The sequence below is a fragment of the Pterocles gutturalis genome, unplaced genomic scaffold, assembly GCF_000699245.1.
Source record: "Pterocles gutturalis isolate BGI_N339 unplaced genomic scaffold, ASM69924v1 scaffold8350, whole genome shotgun sequence".
NCBI lineage: Eukaryota > Metazoa > Chordata > Aves > Pterocliformes > Pteroclidae > Pterocles > Pterocles gutturalis.
In genome coordinates, this window is record NW_010140758.1 from 56826 (window position 1) to 73020 (window position 16195).

General features: G+C 36.1%; 1 protein-coding gene across 1 annotated transcript; it reads right to left on the reverse strand.

The window, feature by feature from the left end:
* Nucleotides 1-694: 694 nt before the first annotated feature.
* Nucleotides 695-15974, reverse strand: PROM1 (prominin 1; the record flags this gene model as incomplete). Its single annotated transcript, XM_010083795.1, has 12 exons — nt 695-2136; nt 2364-2404; nt 4390-4458; nt 5548-5663; nt 7194-7286; nt 7839-7907; nt 7989-8069; nt 9539-9592; nt 10677-10769; nt 14021-14092; nt 14375-14521; nt 15890-15974. Coding segments are annotated over 11 exons (898 nt in total), but the record flags the coding sequence as incomplete, so codon positions are not given.
* Nucleotides 15975-16195: the final 221 nt, after the last annotated feature.

A 16195-nucleotide genomic window follows, 5' to 3' on the forward strand; every position in this document is an offset into this window, starting at 1 on the left:
TGTTATAGAGTTCAAAACCACTTAGAAGTTACTTTATACCAGTTTCAGATCTCTTGTTCTGAAAGTTTTTGAAGTACAATCACGAAAACAAATCAGACTACAAGGATAAAGACAAATACCAACACCTGGACTCAAGATCTCCGGTATATATATGTATTACAGTTAATATGTTACTGCCAAGTGTTAGTCTCACTCCCATCTGATATTTGTGTCCTCTGTCTGCCTGGGCTTCAGATGGAATAGCTCAAGGTCTGTTATATCAGTGGAAAACAATTGTACTTTTATGAGCTAAGCTAGGATGCCACAGTGAACTATGGGAGCTCAAGAACTGGCAGATGTTTAATTCTGCTGTCAGTGCTACAGAAAAACACAACAGAGGGAAGCGGTAACACCCTGAGTACTTGCAGGGTATGTAGATAACCTCCACAACTCATTAGCTTGAATCCTACCATCTTTGCATAAATCACATCTTTTGTGGAAGTTGTAAGCTTCCTCACCCAGAGTCAATGTTCTTTCAGTCTTTCCCGCTCCAGTTCTCGGTCTTTTATCTTGCTTAAGCTAAAGCCATCCATAAAAGGAAAATACAGCAGAAATCTTTAATCAGGGTGAAAAAAATAATTTGTAAGATTTTTAACTCAGGGAAACTCTTCGAGATAGGTCTACACAACAAAACAATTGAGAATCAAACATCAGGTAGTTAAGCAAGTTCTTTTTTATTTAAATGAACTGGAAACATTTTCTCAAATTAAAAATAGAAACTTTTAAAAATCTGCAGTTCTGAACATTACATATACACATATGCTACATACTGTCAATTTAGAAATGTTTCCATTTATGACCTAAAAATGAAAAATTTAAGGATTTTCCAGATTAAAGACTGATATAACTTTTCAGCAATTCTTTAAAATTATATGAATGATTTACAGAATTATCCCTACTTGGAGGCAAGAAACCTTGTTGGAAACAACATTAACAATACTGATACATGAAGAGACACTATTTTAGACCAATATACCCAATTACTTCACCTGCTGAAATGTTTTACACCAGTAAAAGATACTTTTGGCCTTGTCGATGAATTCTGCTGTTAACTAATTCAGCAATGCAGCTGTATGCCTAAACTCAAGGCAGCAATTCTAACAGTACACACGTTAACTCCAATTGCTAAAAACATTTGAATTTCAATACTGGAAATCATATTTTGAAATCATTTAGCAAAAATAATATCACTGCCCCCTGAAAGAGCCACAGCTTAACAGTGATACTATTAAGGACATTACAGAAGTGAGTGTGAATTTGGAAAAAGGAGACAGAGAATGTAAAGCATTCTAAAAATCACCAACATATGACATCTCTCATGCTCTTTTTGAGTACTAATGAACTCTAGAAAGCTTAGCTTTTTCACTATACTATGCAACACACACAATCCCAACCCTCCCACCTAAAGAGTTTCAAAACAAACTTCTCAGTAAAGTCCCTTTTAGGTCTATACTGCAAAACCCACTACATATTAAAAAAAGAGGGAGAAAACAAAACTGCAACTGAACTTTTTAGAGACACAAGGAGACACTGTGGATCCCATTACACTTCAAATTTAGTCCAAAGTGGTCATTCAAGAGCACCAAACAGCAACACTGATCATGCTGGTAAATTAATTTGTGAAGAGTTATACAATATTACAATCTTAGCTAGACACTTATAAGTTTTAAGGAAAATGTATATACAAAAGTCGCTGTATACAAAATGTATTTTTATGTAAACGTGTATGTACTGTATTTAACACAAATCAACAATTTAAGATAATAACCAATTGTCAGAGGATTGCTATGCAAAGGCTGTTAATCTAATTAATTTATATACTGTCATGTAAGGTAGAAAGCCCAGTGTAAAAAAAGTAAAAAACAGAAAACATCTTAATTCAAGCCTTGAACAGTGGTATTTGAGAGGCAGCGCCCTGACTGCAAAATATTCTGTACAGTAGTTCATGGCATAACATTCAAGAGTACATTTGGGATTTACAGTATGGGTGACATAAAACAAGTGGCTCAGGATGTGGAAGATGAATGCAAATGCCAACACACTTTGAACAATAATGATATATTCCCTTAGAAGAATCTTGAGTCTCATTTATATAGCCTGGAAATAATCACAAAAACAAATCAGGAAAATTTGATGAAGACAATTATAATGTAATTTAAACAGAATGAAGGTATAGGTTTTCAGATGAACATCAGTATGGTTCAATAATTATTATTTTTTTTTTTAAACCTTACAGTACTCATGTTACAGAAAGCAGAGGAGCCTTCTTAAAAATAGTAAAGCAACAACAGACCTAGAATTGACTCAAAAAGCCTATTACTTACCCCTCAATGATTCCGGTATGTGTTACCACTGTTCCACAGAGCTATACAAGAAAAAACACAAACCAAACTCATAATTTTCTTTTGCCCACAAATAGAACAGAAATACTATGTCTAACAAGGCGAGACAAGCTCAGTTGGCACGAACTGTTTTCAGACTTTTACCCATTTAAACAAGAATTTTTCAAGCAAGAGGAAACAGATTCAAGCTTTTCTCCACCAACCTTTCCAGTTATCTGTGTTTCATGATAGAAAGAATGCTTGGATTACCTATTCAGCACCTCTCCTTTGAGAACTTAATCCAGGCTCCAATTTTGCTCTCACAGAAATTATGGCTGCATTTCAGGCTATTTTTTTTAATATCAAAAAACCCCCTAAGGGATTCTTTACACCTGCAAAAGTACATGTGTACAGAGATCTGTTCGAAGTTCTGTCTCTCAAAGTATCTCTCAAAATAATTTGTAGGAAATAAGAAAAAGCAAGGACAGCATAAAAGCTAAGAGTTTGCTGAAACAAAAACGAAAACAAGACTCTATTGCTATGGGAATCCCAGATTGAGAAATTCAAAGCATGTATCTCACTCATATAATTAGCAGTTTTTCTAATTTTCTCAGCACATCAGAAGGCAGCACTGCTTCAAACTGAATCCTCACATTTTATTATGGAACCCCATTTTGATTAACTTAAATTTTAGGAAAAGGAAGTCAGGCCTGAACTAGTGGGTCTGCATTTAAAAGATTATTTTACATTAGTAATTTTTAGCTTATTCAGGAACATTGTATTAAACTACTGATCAATTGCTGAAATATCACAGAAAACATGCTATGAACCTCAAGAGTATTACCATTCGTATTAAAGATTCAAAGATCAGAAAGGGACTTCTAGGGCTTGAGCAATTATTAGTTTCCTCTTATGTAAAATACTGAAAGTCCTTAAAACTGAGAGTCCTTAGATATGCCAGTGGAGAATACTTTTGAATTAAACACCTTGTAGGTTAATTTAGGAAGTGTCCTTAAGTTGCAGAACAGACCATGACAATCGTGACCATAAATATCACTAAAAACATTATTATATATGAACATTATATATATAAAACATTGCTAAATATTTCCTTCAGAAGGAAACTTGTAATCAAGATTTGGCAAGTAAATAATTATTGTAAAATACAGCTCTAATAAATAATAATACACAACCGATGCAGCCATAAAATCTGGCAAGACTTCCAAACTTTGATCTCTTACTTTTACCCACTACTGAAAGAATGGTGATATCTTACTTCTCTGCCAAAAGTCAACCCATACTTTCAGTTATGAAGTTGCAAGTTAAGGCATAGTGAGCTACAGACTTCAATCCTAAATTTGAGAATTCCCTATGCAACTCGGTTATTTTGGAAACCCAGATATTGAAGTTGTGGGACATGCTATATTATCCTTATGGAAGCTGAAAGTCTCAAAACTAGATAAGATTTTACAGCACAAAAGTTGTAGAGACAGAAAAGAACCCAAATCTCCTTTTTAAACATAACTTAATTCTCTTGTTTTGGGACGTTACGCTAGTTCTACCCACACAGAAATAGCCATTTTCTCTGTTCACGTTTTCTGCATACCCTGGATCACCTGCCTTTTGCACAGGAAAATCTCTTCTCCTTACCATCTAAAAAATAAAACAACTCAGGAGTAAGAATGCATCCCATCCCACTACTTTAAACTGCTTTCAGAGTATTTTAATATGGTTATCAATTTAGTACCACCCACTGTGCTAGATAAATACCTAATTACCTGGATTTTAAGATCAAATTTAGGTAATTGCTTTGTTAAGTTGCTGAAAATTACTACAAGATCTGCTGTTACGTAAAGAATACTTGAGAAATATAAATCATACAGCATCTGCTATAGTGAGCAATCATGCAAAAAAAAATAAATAGAGAATTAAGTGATTCACTTTAAAACGCGTAGAAAATTGGATAAGTGATTAATATAGTAGATTAAGTAAAGACACATGAAGGCATGCAGTTTCAGACTTGGTTTACCTTGTAAAAACAGGATTGTGTATACCACATAAATGCTCTTTATGATAACCATTATTACCATTTTCTGTACTGTAATAAAATAAATACACCAAGAAAGACCATGTTATCTATAAGATGCACTATGTACAGTATGGCTTCTAAGACATGTACATGGATGATGGCATTATATGCAAAGATAAACTGTGTCTGTACAATAGAAGATAACTTTTCCTTTGTAACATTCAGGAATTATGGCATAGTTATAATTCCATATTTTTAATATTTTTATCTTCTCCAAAAATAATTAATTATTTTGCTATTCTTGTAGAGCTGGATGCTCTAATATAAAGTCTGGTGAAACAGAACATGTCACTTCGTTTGAAGTAACAAGTTGCACTAAAAATATAAACCCTCCCACCTGAATGAAATAATTTTAACAAATACCAGCAAAAATGTCTTACGTTTTCATGGGTATAGTTTCGACATTAAAAAACACAAAAAAGGAGGAATAATTAACTAGACACTAACAAGTGAGTAATTTTAGCTGTACATGCCTGTTTCTGCTCTTCTGACTTGTGAATGTGTAATGACAAATGACCAGTGTGAATTTGAGAAATGCAGTGCACAGGCTAACTGAACAATGAGCAAAACAAAGAGTAGAAAAGAAAACAGTAAAAACAAAACGGATGGGAAAATATGTAAGAACAGTTATCATAAAGTAAAATGCCAAGTCCCTGAGACAGAGGAACTGCAATTGAAAGAGGAAAGACTGGTTAGGAATAACTAAAACAGTAAGAAAGCAAATAGTTAATTCAACGAGATTACAAAGCAGGCATAATTCACCTTAACAGGTTACATAGCAAAGCTAATCACTTGCACATTTGGAAGATATTTATACAAACGCTGTACACAAAGCTCTGAAGACCTTATTCTGAAACAAGTTTCTCAAAGTCAGAGCTGGCAATCTCTGCACAGAGTCAAGGCAAGTCAAGGCAACCAAAGCCCACCTGCATGAAGCACTTTGCAGGCACCATCCCAAACCTGCAGTATTTCACAAGAACATGCAGTTCTAATCTGATAGCACAGAAGGTATAAGGATTATAGCACCTTCATGTGAGACACTAGAAAAAAACATTTCAATTCATTTGCCATTTAGCTTACTTAGCAGTATATACTTACTCGTCATATACATCCTCTGTATCCATTCTACGATAGTATTTGGAAAGTTTTACAGCAAAAATTATGGCAGGAATTAAAAATATTGAAGAGCCTCCCAAACCAAACCAGAAGGTATTCTGAAACAAAGTAAAATCCAGGGAAAAAAAGATCACAGAGGACATGTATCAGAAGAGTGCTGAATCCTTGCTTGACATTCTAAGCCTTGTTACTAGAAGGACACAGTAGAAATTAGTAGCACTGGCCTTGTGGATTATCTGAGGCTCCCTACACTAGTGTGGAACAGGGCACATTAAGTACTCTCCAGCATCAATGTGAACTAGAATAAAAACATCACCGTCTCACAGATGTAACCAAACAGGAATCTGTCCAAAGTTGCTCAAAGCTACACAGCCATAGTGCCCTAACAAGTTATTTGAATGTAGTTAGCCTTCAGCTAGAAAGTAATTTTGTGTCTTAGCATTAATTTACTAGCCACGCTATTTCTTTTTCCTTTCTTGATATTTTAAAGTAGTTGTCTTTCTTGTGCTTGTTTTAAAAATCTGAGTTTCCAGCACTTTCAACTTGCTAACTGCAGCCTGTTTGTGTAACTAACTTCATTATCATACAGTTGACCTGAGTTATCACCAGATGTTAAAATGCTGATTTTTCAACCTTCATTTGCATTGGCTGGAAGCATTTTGACTTGTGACTCAGCTAACTTCTATCATCTGGAAAACTGTGGTCCACCTACCACTAGATGCTTCGTGGTTACACAAAAGAGAAGAGAAGGTCTGTAACTTATGAGATAATCAATGAGTATAACATGATTCTGGCAGGTTAGGAGATTTCATAGTTAAGCATTATCAAGGTTAGGGTGCTTTGGCTTTGACTGATTACATGCATTTAATGTTGGTATGATTAGGACCTGACTAAAAGCACCATAAAGCTCAATAATAGCTAGGAGATGTTTTAGGTGGTTTCCAGGCATGTGGTTTCTTATTCTACTTTTAATACATGCTGTCCTCTTTCCAAGCTCTTTTGCAAGATGAAAAAGCCAATTATTACCGTCATACAATGCTACTAGTTATGCTCAAGGTGTTCACTGTACAGGAATGAATCAAGATCTGTGGGCTACAAATCAAGTGATAAAAAGTCCCTTAACATCACTGAGGATTTCTAGATTCCAGGAAAGATACTTGAGAAAGTTTTTCCCTTGGTATTTCTCACTTACTCTCTGCACCCACCCCATCCCTTTAAGTCAGAAATGGTTACAGATGAAACTTCAGATCTTTATGCTTTTCCCTTTCAAGGTGGTTTAGAATCAAGCAATAAAACTGTAATTCATTCCTTTCCAGAATTTTTATTCAAAACAAGTAGTACTGTATTTACTTTGCAATTCAAGCTGGAAGAAACATAGTAAGAACAGTTAATTTCACAGAATTCTTGCTAATAGAAGCTTAAGTTTAATGGGAACCTGAAACAAGTCCAGCACTGGTTTGGCTTTGGACTTGATCCACATCAGAACATTTTTTCCTTGCATAACTTTGGATGTGAATCTTTATTATCATACTTCAGAACAGTCTAGCCAGAATAATTACATGCAGATTTATTCTCAAAGAATTTCCCACTTGATGCTCCAATTTTGAGAAACAGAAAATATTTCTTACCACAGAATCAGTTATATAGCTGCATAAAAAAATATCTACTGCTGTATCTATCACATTGGCAATAGGCTTGCATGCTGCTACCTCTGTGGCAATCTGAAAGACAGAATAAAAACCATATAGTTTGAAGTATCTAACAGAATAAAATAAGAATCTCAAAACTTTCTTACAGTTACAAATGCTGTTTACTAAATCATTATCTCTCATCCTATCCAAATTCAAAATGAATTCCAGTGGGATATGCTATCAACTGAACATATACATCTTTAAAACATCACCTTACGTTCTCAAAGGTTGCAGCTGAAGAAAGAAAAATAAAACAAGATGCTAAATGGCATCAATCTGAACTAAGCAAGGTGGGGCTCGGTGCAATATTAGCATGAATGGTAGATTTCATGCTAGCCCTGGAAAAATGATTCTATGTTAAATTCATATTTTATTCCCATCAACACAACTTGTCATTTCTATTCTACTTCAAATACAACAAAACTATTTCTAGAAGACAAGATGTCCCCTTCATAATAAGTATAAATATCTTACAAACTGAAACTATAAGACATACTACCAATGTAACATTTTTATTATTAGCTTTTTTATGTTTTATTTTTTTCAAATGCAACTTCTCTCAATTAAGTAAATGCACCTTACCGACTCCTTGACCCACTCAATGTATTGCTCAAAGTAGCCAACTACGGTATCCATGTACTTTTTTGTCTCCTAGGAACAGAAAAAAGTAAGTGAACTTCTTCTATCAGCATGACATCATAAATTAATGTACTTTAATAAAATAAAACTTACCTGCACAATAACTAGAGAAGCATTGTTATTTATGAGAAGCTGGGCAGCATTAACAGCACTAATGACATTTTTCACCTTAACCTGGAGAGGAAGAGATGGCACTTAATATAAATAAATCCGTTTCAGGCTGCTACAGTGGCTCTGCAGCCATTGTCAGTAACCTATCCTCTTAATAAACCAGCATCCCTGTCCTGTCAAAACCTGACAAACATGCAATTCCAGACAGAACACAAGATGGCCTAAAGATTCAAGATCATCTGACAAAATTCTCTCACTACTAAAAATGGAAGGTATCAACGGTTACAAACAGTGTATTTTCCTGGAACCTAACGTAACTAATTTATTTATTAGATCAGCTTTCTCTTCCATTCTCTTTCCTGCACTCAGAGTGCACAGGAAGAAAACAGTGGGCCATATACTATCACAACTCTGATTACCAGCTATTACATATTACCAGAATATGATGCTAATCAATATCCAAAAGGACTGAGCCACTTCTCCAATATATGTACAACCCCATAAAGCCTCTCACAGAACACACACAAAGGATAATCTACCTGCCACCTGAAACTGTAGAGATGTTTCTTAAATATACTTAAGGGTCAAACATCACCCTTTTATTGCCAACAACTTATTCATGCTTTCTTACCAGAAGCCATGAACATCCAGGTTCAAACCACAGACCCTAAAATAACTCTACCCAGTCTGCTGCTGTGGATGGGAAAAAACCTTAATGGGAAGAACTGAGGTAGTTATGCCCCATCAAGATGTTATGTCTCTTAAGCACTAGCTAATGTGGCTGGATTCTTGCTAGGACAGCAAGGCAGGCAGGTGGTGACAGAAAGCTTTGCTACCAGGAAAGGAACCATCCTGTTGCTTATTCCCCCGAGTCCAGCAGAACACAAAGGCAGCTGGTCTCATTGTGGTGCAGGCACAAGCTGCTACTTGGAGGGGAAACGTGTGCTGCCCTGGGAGGCCTCTATACAGATCCAGCTTCTCACAGCAGGGCTGATGCTGCAGAAGCAGGAAGGTAATGAGTACAATGCTAAAGAAACATGCCCCAGTGGGAGCTGGACATCAGACAAGAGGTAGTTAACAATGTGAATCACAAAGCTCTCTTTTCTCAGTTTTATTTTTGCATTTTGTTTCTTGGTTGTCCCCCCTGCCAAGTTTCGCATTCAATGATTCTAGAAAAAACGACTACATTTTTAAGAACATGAATAACACAATATATGTATCTCTGCTGAAGTGTATTTTGACATGTGACAACCAAGTTTAAAATTCATATTTCAAAAAATATCCCAAACATTCTCCTTTTTTTTTTTTTCTTTTCCCTTTTTTCCTCCTCTGTAATGAAGGGAAAGCCAGGGAAGAAAAAGCTGTACAAAAGAGATACCTAAATCCTTGTTACTACCTCGGTGCACTACAATATCTTCCAAAAACAGAACAGCTAGAACTAGAAAAAGCTGTACTGAAAATATGTGCTCTGCATATGTGGCAGATGGATTTAAAACACAAAAATGTTCCTGTTGCCAGAAAGAAAAGCTTACCGTGAGTTCAGATGATGTCCTCTTCAGTAACCTAATGCTCTGATTTAAAGTGCTCTATATTAGAAAGGAGGGGGGGGCAGAAATGCAAGTCATTACTACAGGTAGGAGCCCACTTGTTTTAACATTATATGCATGCTTTGATCTTCTAAATATTATTTTGTTTCTAATGCAACATATCACATTATATATAGTAACAATAGTTGTATTAAAACTAATATATTGTGTTTTTAATCATTGAATCAGTATTTCCCTGACAGCACTAAGCAGTTATGAATTGTGTACTGGAAGACTTCAGATTTAACTAAAGTTAGTACCAATAAACTGAGTAAAAATTCTACAACTGTGCAGTTTCAGAATGGAAAAAGCACTTACCCTAGCTTTAACATATTTCTTGACAGTCAGTTTTGTAAAAAGAAAAAGAGATGAGAATAATTAGGAGTTAATTAGGAAAGAACAGCATAGAATCAGAGTGGAACAGAAGACCTAATGCTATTTTACAAAAGGGCTTTGATAGGGGCAGAAATACCGTATCTGATGCTAGGATAACCTAAAAGTCTTCACGTTATGTAGAGGAAAAAACACCACATAGCATGTATGAGAGTCACAGCTTGATACTCTACAAATCAGTGCTTGGCAAAATCAGGCAGAACCAGCCCTTTCACACTTTTATAGCATCAATAAAGAAGATTTTTCTTTGGGTCTAAATGCTATTGTCAGGAGTTTCCAACTCTAGTACTGTTAGGAGATTGCTAACTCCAAGAAATAAAGTGTGAAAGTGGTAACTGCTTTTATTACTGAAGACAAACGGTAAGCAAAAAAGAAAATGAGTGATTTAGGGTTAGAATTTTGTAAAGTTCTCCCCTGCTTCCTCTTTTATTCATATATAATTACACATAGATACAGAAAAAATGGGGAAGAAAAAGGTTGTGATATCAGGCAGTACTATAAAGTAGTAGCATTATAAGTAGGAAAACTATTTATTAAACACATAGTTTAACCAGGTTACTCTTCAATGACACAACAGAAATGCAATCTGTGCTGATATAACAGCAAAAGTCCGGGTTTCTAAACTGTATTTAAAAGATTCAGAGATTCATATTTTCTACAGTTACGTTTTAATATTGCTTTAATATTTTACCATTGCTTGCTCTAGTGGAACGACTTGCTGGTTATGAACCATTCGAATGTTGTTCGCATGTCCTTTTAAGGCATTTTCCAGTGCTCCTTTTGGCTGCAAAAAATGCAATTATGCAGTATTGTTCAGCAGTCTCAAAGCTTTCCAACAAAGTAAAAAACAATTAAAGTTGCACATTATACTCATCCGCTGCAGAACAGCTGATGCTAACAATGGGATATTGCGAACTGAATTCCTCAACGCAAGGAGAGGAAAAATCACCATATGAGTAATTCAAACCTCGGCAACCAAAACAGGTATATTATACTGCCTTTCTGGCTATGACATTATCAGCACAGATTTAACTGAAAAGAATTTTCAAATGGTGCACCAAGTCATTTTAAATACAGAAGAGCAAGCACATCCCCTCTCACTTGCCACAAGCCAGACTTCGTTGCAGGAACCCTGCAGCACGGTGCCCCAGCTGGGACGAGCATTTCCCAGTCACGGTTACTTGCTTTTGTTTTGGGCACTGTGGACATCACCCTGAGGCGCTCTCTGCTTTCTGAGAGGCAAAGAAAATTAAATATTTTCAGCCAGTAACTTGGAAAGTGACCTGTGAAGGGTTTTTTTCATTTTTGGGAGCTCCCAACTTACAGTCAGAAGATATGAGTTTGTGCCCTGAGTTTCAAGTCTGAATGCCTGTCTAGAGCTCACACCTGTTGTGACATACTGTAAAATTTGATTTTACTCTCAGAAACACATTTCTCTTCCATTTCCTTTTGGTGGCAAAATCACTTGGCTCTCTGCATATATAGTGCACACTACTAACTCCACTTCGGAAGTATAATAGTGGCAGACCTCAATGCCCAAACACATGTTTGCCTCCTGTCAAGCATTCACTGTAAGTGGTCAGCTGTGGCCACTGAGCAGCTTCAGGATGCTTCCTCTGCTGTGCTGACAAGCTGAATCCACTCACCTAATAACACCTGGGGGTGGTACTGCTCCCTCCTCCATACCCTGACCCCTTGGTTTGATGCAAGTTTTATTCCATTTGCTCCTTCCCGTGTAAAAACATACATTCAATTTTGTGTAAGATGCCAGAAAATGAAAACTATATACTCAAAGATAACTAATTTTAGAAGTTTTCAGTTTATTTTTTAATTGATCTTGTAAACTTTAAGAGCTATCACTAATAACAAAGTGGGATTATAAAATATCCTTGGAAACCAGTATTATTTTTGAAACCGTTGTCTCACAAGCAGAGTTCATCGCCCATGTGCAATAAGCCAATACACACACAGAGCTGAGATATTGATTATTGCACGTCTGTGTAGAGGTGGGGTAATTCCACAAAGCTAGCAGACCTGCTTTCAGTCACACTGTGTATTTATACAGTTCAAAATGTTAGTGCCACATCCTTCTAACTATAATTGGTTAGTTTTTATCTCTTCTTAATTGCAGTTGGTTAGTTCTTTTCTCACTTCGATTTAAAAACAGTGTTCCTTAAATTTACTACGCACGCTCAGAAAGCGGAGGTCTTAATTCAGGAGGATTGTCCCAACACTTGAAGGTGTGATTTTTAGTATTATATTAAAATGAGGATAGGTCACTTTTAGACAGTGCTAATCACTAACTTGGCTGACTACTCCAAACATACTGATTATTTTCCAGAATGTTGCTGTCTTCAAGGGTAAATCTAACAAACCTTAGGTGATTAAAAAGTTTTTCTCAACAGCCCCAAGGACAGTCTTCGTAATCTACACAGAGAGCACGCATTAGTTACATTAGCTTCTAACTTAACTTGCAACAAAACAATCTAACTTTTGTAAAACGTTGTACTGTTGTGGGATTGTTTTGGGTTTTTATGTGTTTGTTTGTTTTTAGACATTTCAGAGATTACACTAAATAGCATCACAAGGAAGAAATAAAAATGTACACTGTAACAGTGAACACATTTAATATTATTTTTTCTTTGGTTTTTTATATGTAGCATTACTCTGAATGATCTATGTCAATTCCAACGCTTCTTCCTTTAGATTCTATTACAAAAAATAATGAAAAACCTATCTACCAGCAGAATATTTTTTCCTTTATAGACCTAGGTATAATATACCTTTAAAGAGACAACTCAGAGGCAATTTATCTACGATATAACATGTTTGAAGAACCTCAACTTTCACTTAGAAAACAGCCCCAAAAACAACAGCAAAAACTCCCCACCTGTACGTATATCCTTCAGAATGGCACAGTAAAAATTGAAAATGGACATGAAGCGTGGCCAAAGCTACCGGTATCTGTCCAAGTTAGCAGACAAGCCACATGAGGAAACAGGCAATGTGCGGCTCACTCACAGTACTTTTTTGTACTACAGTACAAAAAAAAAAAACCCACAAGCAGCTTAACCCTGACATCAGTGCACATGACAGAAAAAAAAAAAAAACCCAACAGGTGTGTCAAATTATGCAAAAAGCTGGAGTAAACACACCAGGAGCCTCTACTGGTGCCCTCCTTTCCTTGGAGAAGGGATGGATACCTGATAAATTCCAAACAGCATGGTCTCACTCTGCTGTCTCTGTCCCTTAGTGATCCAAGCGATTGTAGTATGTGTGCAGCATAACTCTCTCCCACATCACAATGCAGGAATCTATCTTGGGACAGTGTCCAATCTAGTGTCCAAACCATGACTCTCATTTTGAAAAACAAATAGAAAAGTGACCTTGACACGCATACAAACACATCAACTGAATATTCACTATCTGTAAGACAGCTGTGTCATTCTGGAGATTCATTTGCGGGCAATGTTGTAGCTATACCCTCTGACCATTGTCCCTGTGTCTGCATTCAAAAAGCCCTTCAGAGCAGACAGGATCTCTTTTGTGCATTCTCCCTCCACAATGGAGCCTCCGTTCTCATTAGAGCCCTTATGAGCTGCCACAGTATTAATTTTATTACTAATTGCAAAATCTTCTGCTCACTAACTGAAATAAAATTAATTCAAATTATCTTTTTCATCTTGATCTAACCAATTTTTCTTCCATCTGGGACCCTAAAATGTAGACAGCATCACCGGAAATACTCGAATGGAGTACTCCCCTTATTCTTACGTGAACAGTGGATTACACCTCCAAAGCAGAAACTGCACAACAGTTAACATACAAAAATCAATAATTAGCAATATTTAAAACACACCTCATATAAAACATTTCTTGAAAGTTTTTCCTTATGTGACAATGCATCAAGTATATAAGTGTCTGAAGTACAAGAATTCTCCCGCAGGAAGTCTAAATGCTTGGCTATGTATTTATACTTATATAGTACATAAACAATACATTTTATGTATTATTGTATTAACGAATTAAACTTACCAGCTGGTCTGCTCTTGCTTCTAAGTCATTAGCAAATGACAGAAGATCAACCTTGGTAACACTTTTATTAATCTGAAACAAGACGTAAACAGTAGGAAAAGAAAAAGAGCATGTTATTATTGTATATACAGAACATTTGCACTTAACGACACCACCCACTTCATCTACCCTTTATTTCTTTAAATGGTTATTGACTTTAACTTCTGAAGTGCTTTTGCTCCAAGTTTGGTGATTCTTCACGACATGCCCTTTCATACAAAAGCAGATTTTTCTCCAGTTTTCCCATTGTTAAAGAAACATTTCATTTTATGCTTTGTCCCAGTAGTGTCTCTAGTTTACATACTATAGTCTCACCTCCGTCAAATATGCTGCAAAGTTTATCCCTTCTATTCCTGAAGAGCTGAAATTCAGAAGATTCTCTTTCCCAATTTCATCCAGCAGAATGATTTTGCTGAGGTTTATCTGAATATGTTCAATTTTAAGTGCTACATCTTCTGTATACTGAGAGGGAAACAAAATCAAGCACAAAAGTAGTCTGCATCCAGTGCATATTCCTCTATAGCACCCCCTCCGCCAAAGCATCTTGCTTTTGCTGACTCATCACTTCCATGAAGAAGCATACATTGATTTTTGCTTACATCAGTTTAATTCTATTAACTTTGACACAACCCACCAGGCAATGTTCTTCCCTTACCTGCAGTATCCACACAGCCTAGCCATGCCATGTTCTAACCCACCTATGCACCTTTCACACCAATGAATTACTGCCTTCCATTACGTTTTAAGCCAACTTCTCTGAACAGATGTTAGTCCCTTCTAAAAGGAGGTAGAGATAAAACAGAGTTCTCTTTTCTCTCCAGGAAATGTTATCCTTAAAACTGCAAAGTTCTACCCCCGGCCCTGATCAGGGAAACCTAGAGAATTCAGTATCTCAGCTGTGGCCAGGACAGACACTGTCTGCTCTATTGGCCACAGGACTGGATGAGATTCCCCTAAATATGTTTAGTGGTGACTAAAGATGACTTGCTTATTGTTACCTGAAGTCTTCCTGCACTGCACACAGATCTAAAATGTTATGTGTCCTGCAAAGGGAGCAGTGCAATAGATGAGGAATCTGGAAACCTGACTTCCTTTACAGCCTCTACCACTGGTCTGTTGCAGAAACTCAGAATGATTTCCCCTATTAATGAATATTCCGTGTTCATTTTAGTTCTATATCATTTGGAGCAGGGACTGTATCTATTAAGTGTGGGTACAGTGACTGGCAGAATGGAACATGGGTCCCCTAGGGGTTGCTGCATAAAGATTAGAATCATAGGCAACCCCAAAAACTAGTGCAGTCATGTAATGACAGTGCAGTCATGTATTATTACAGCTTAACTAAGATTTTATTTTATCCCAATCCTTTCCCACCAAAATCAAAACCATTCTTAGGAGCATAGCGTATCACATCCTGGACCAACATAAATCTGACGAGAATCACAAGAGAACAAACGAAGAGAGAATAACCAAGAAAGGCATTTATATAAAGAGCAAGACTCTTATTAAACACTGCAAGCAGCCTTTGGAAGATGCTAGACTTGAACATTCTCTGCAAGTTTCAAAATTAAAAACAACATTATCAGCACCCATACTAAAAGCATATCCGAAAAAACTTCCATAGCCCACTGAGACCTGTAAAGAACATCTTATTTGTAAACAGATTTCTTTCAAATTAGCTTGGACAGTTCTTGCCTCCTTGCAGGTTGTGTTGTACATAAAAAAACCCAAAACCCCATAAAACCAAGACACTAAATACTGTGTTTAAGAGCAAACACCTCTCCAGCCTTCAAAACTAAACATGAACTCACTCATATTTTCTTTACTTACCATACTAATATTTAGAAATTCATTGATATTGAACAGGTGTTCTAGGTGAAGAGAAGTATAAATTCCTTTGTTTTCCTTGCAATCACTATAAAAACAAAAATACATCAGGCTAAAAACCACCTTGAGGACTAAGTGTTAAGAAAATTATTTAAAATATTTTCATATTCTAGAGAAAATCAGCTCTTAAAAAAAAAGGTTCTGGCTATATTTTTAGAAGCTCAGTCTGTAAAAAAGCAACTAATTAACAATTTCTGCTGGTCTCAAAGATTCAAAATATTTTTCCAAAGAGGTCAGCTAGTATTGTTA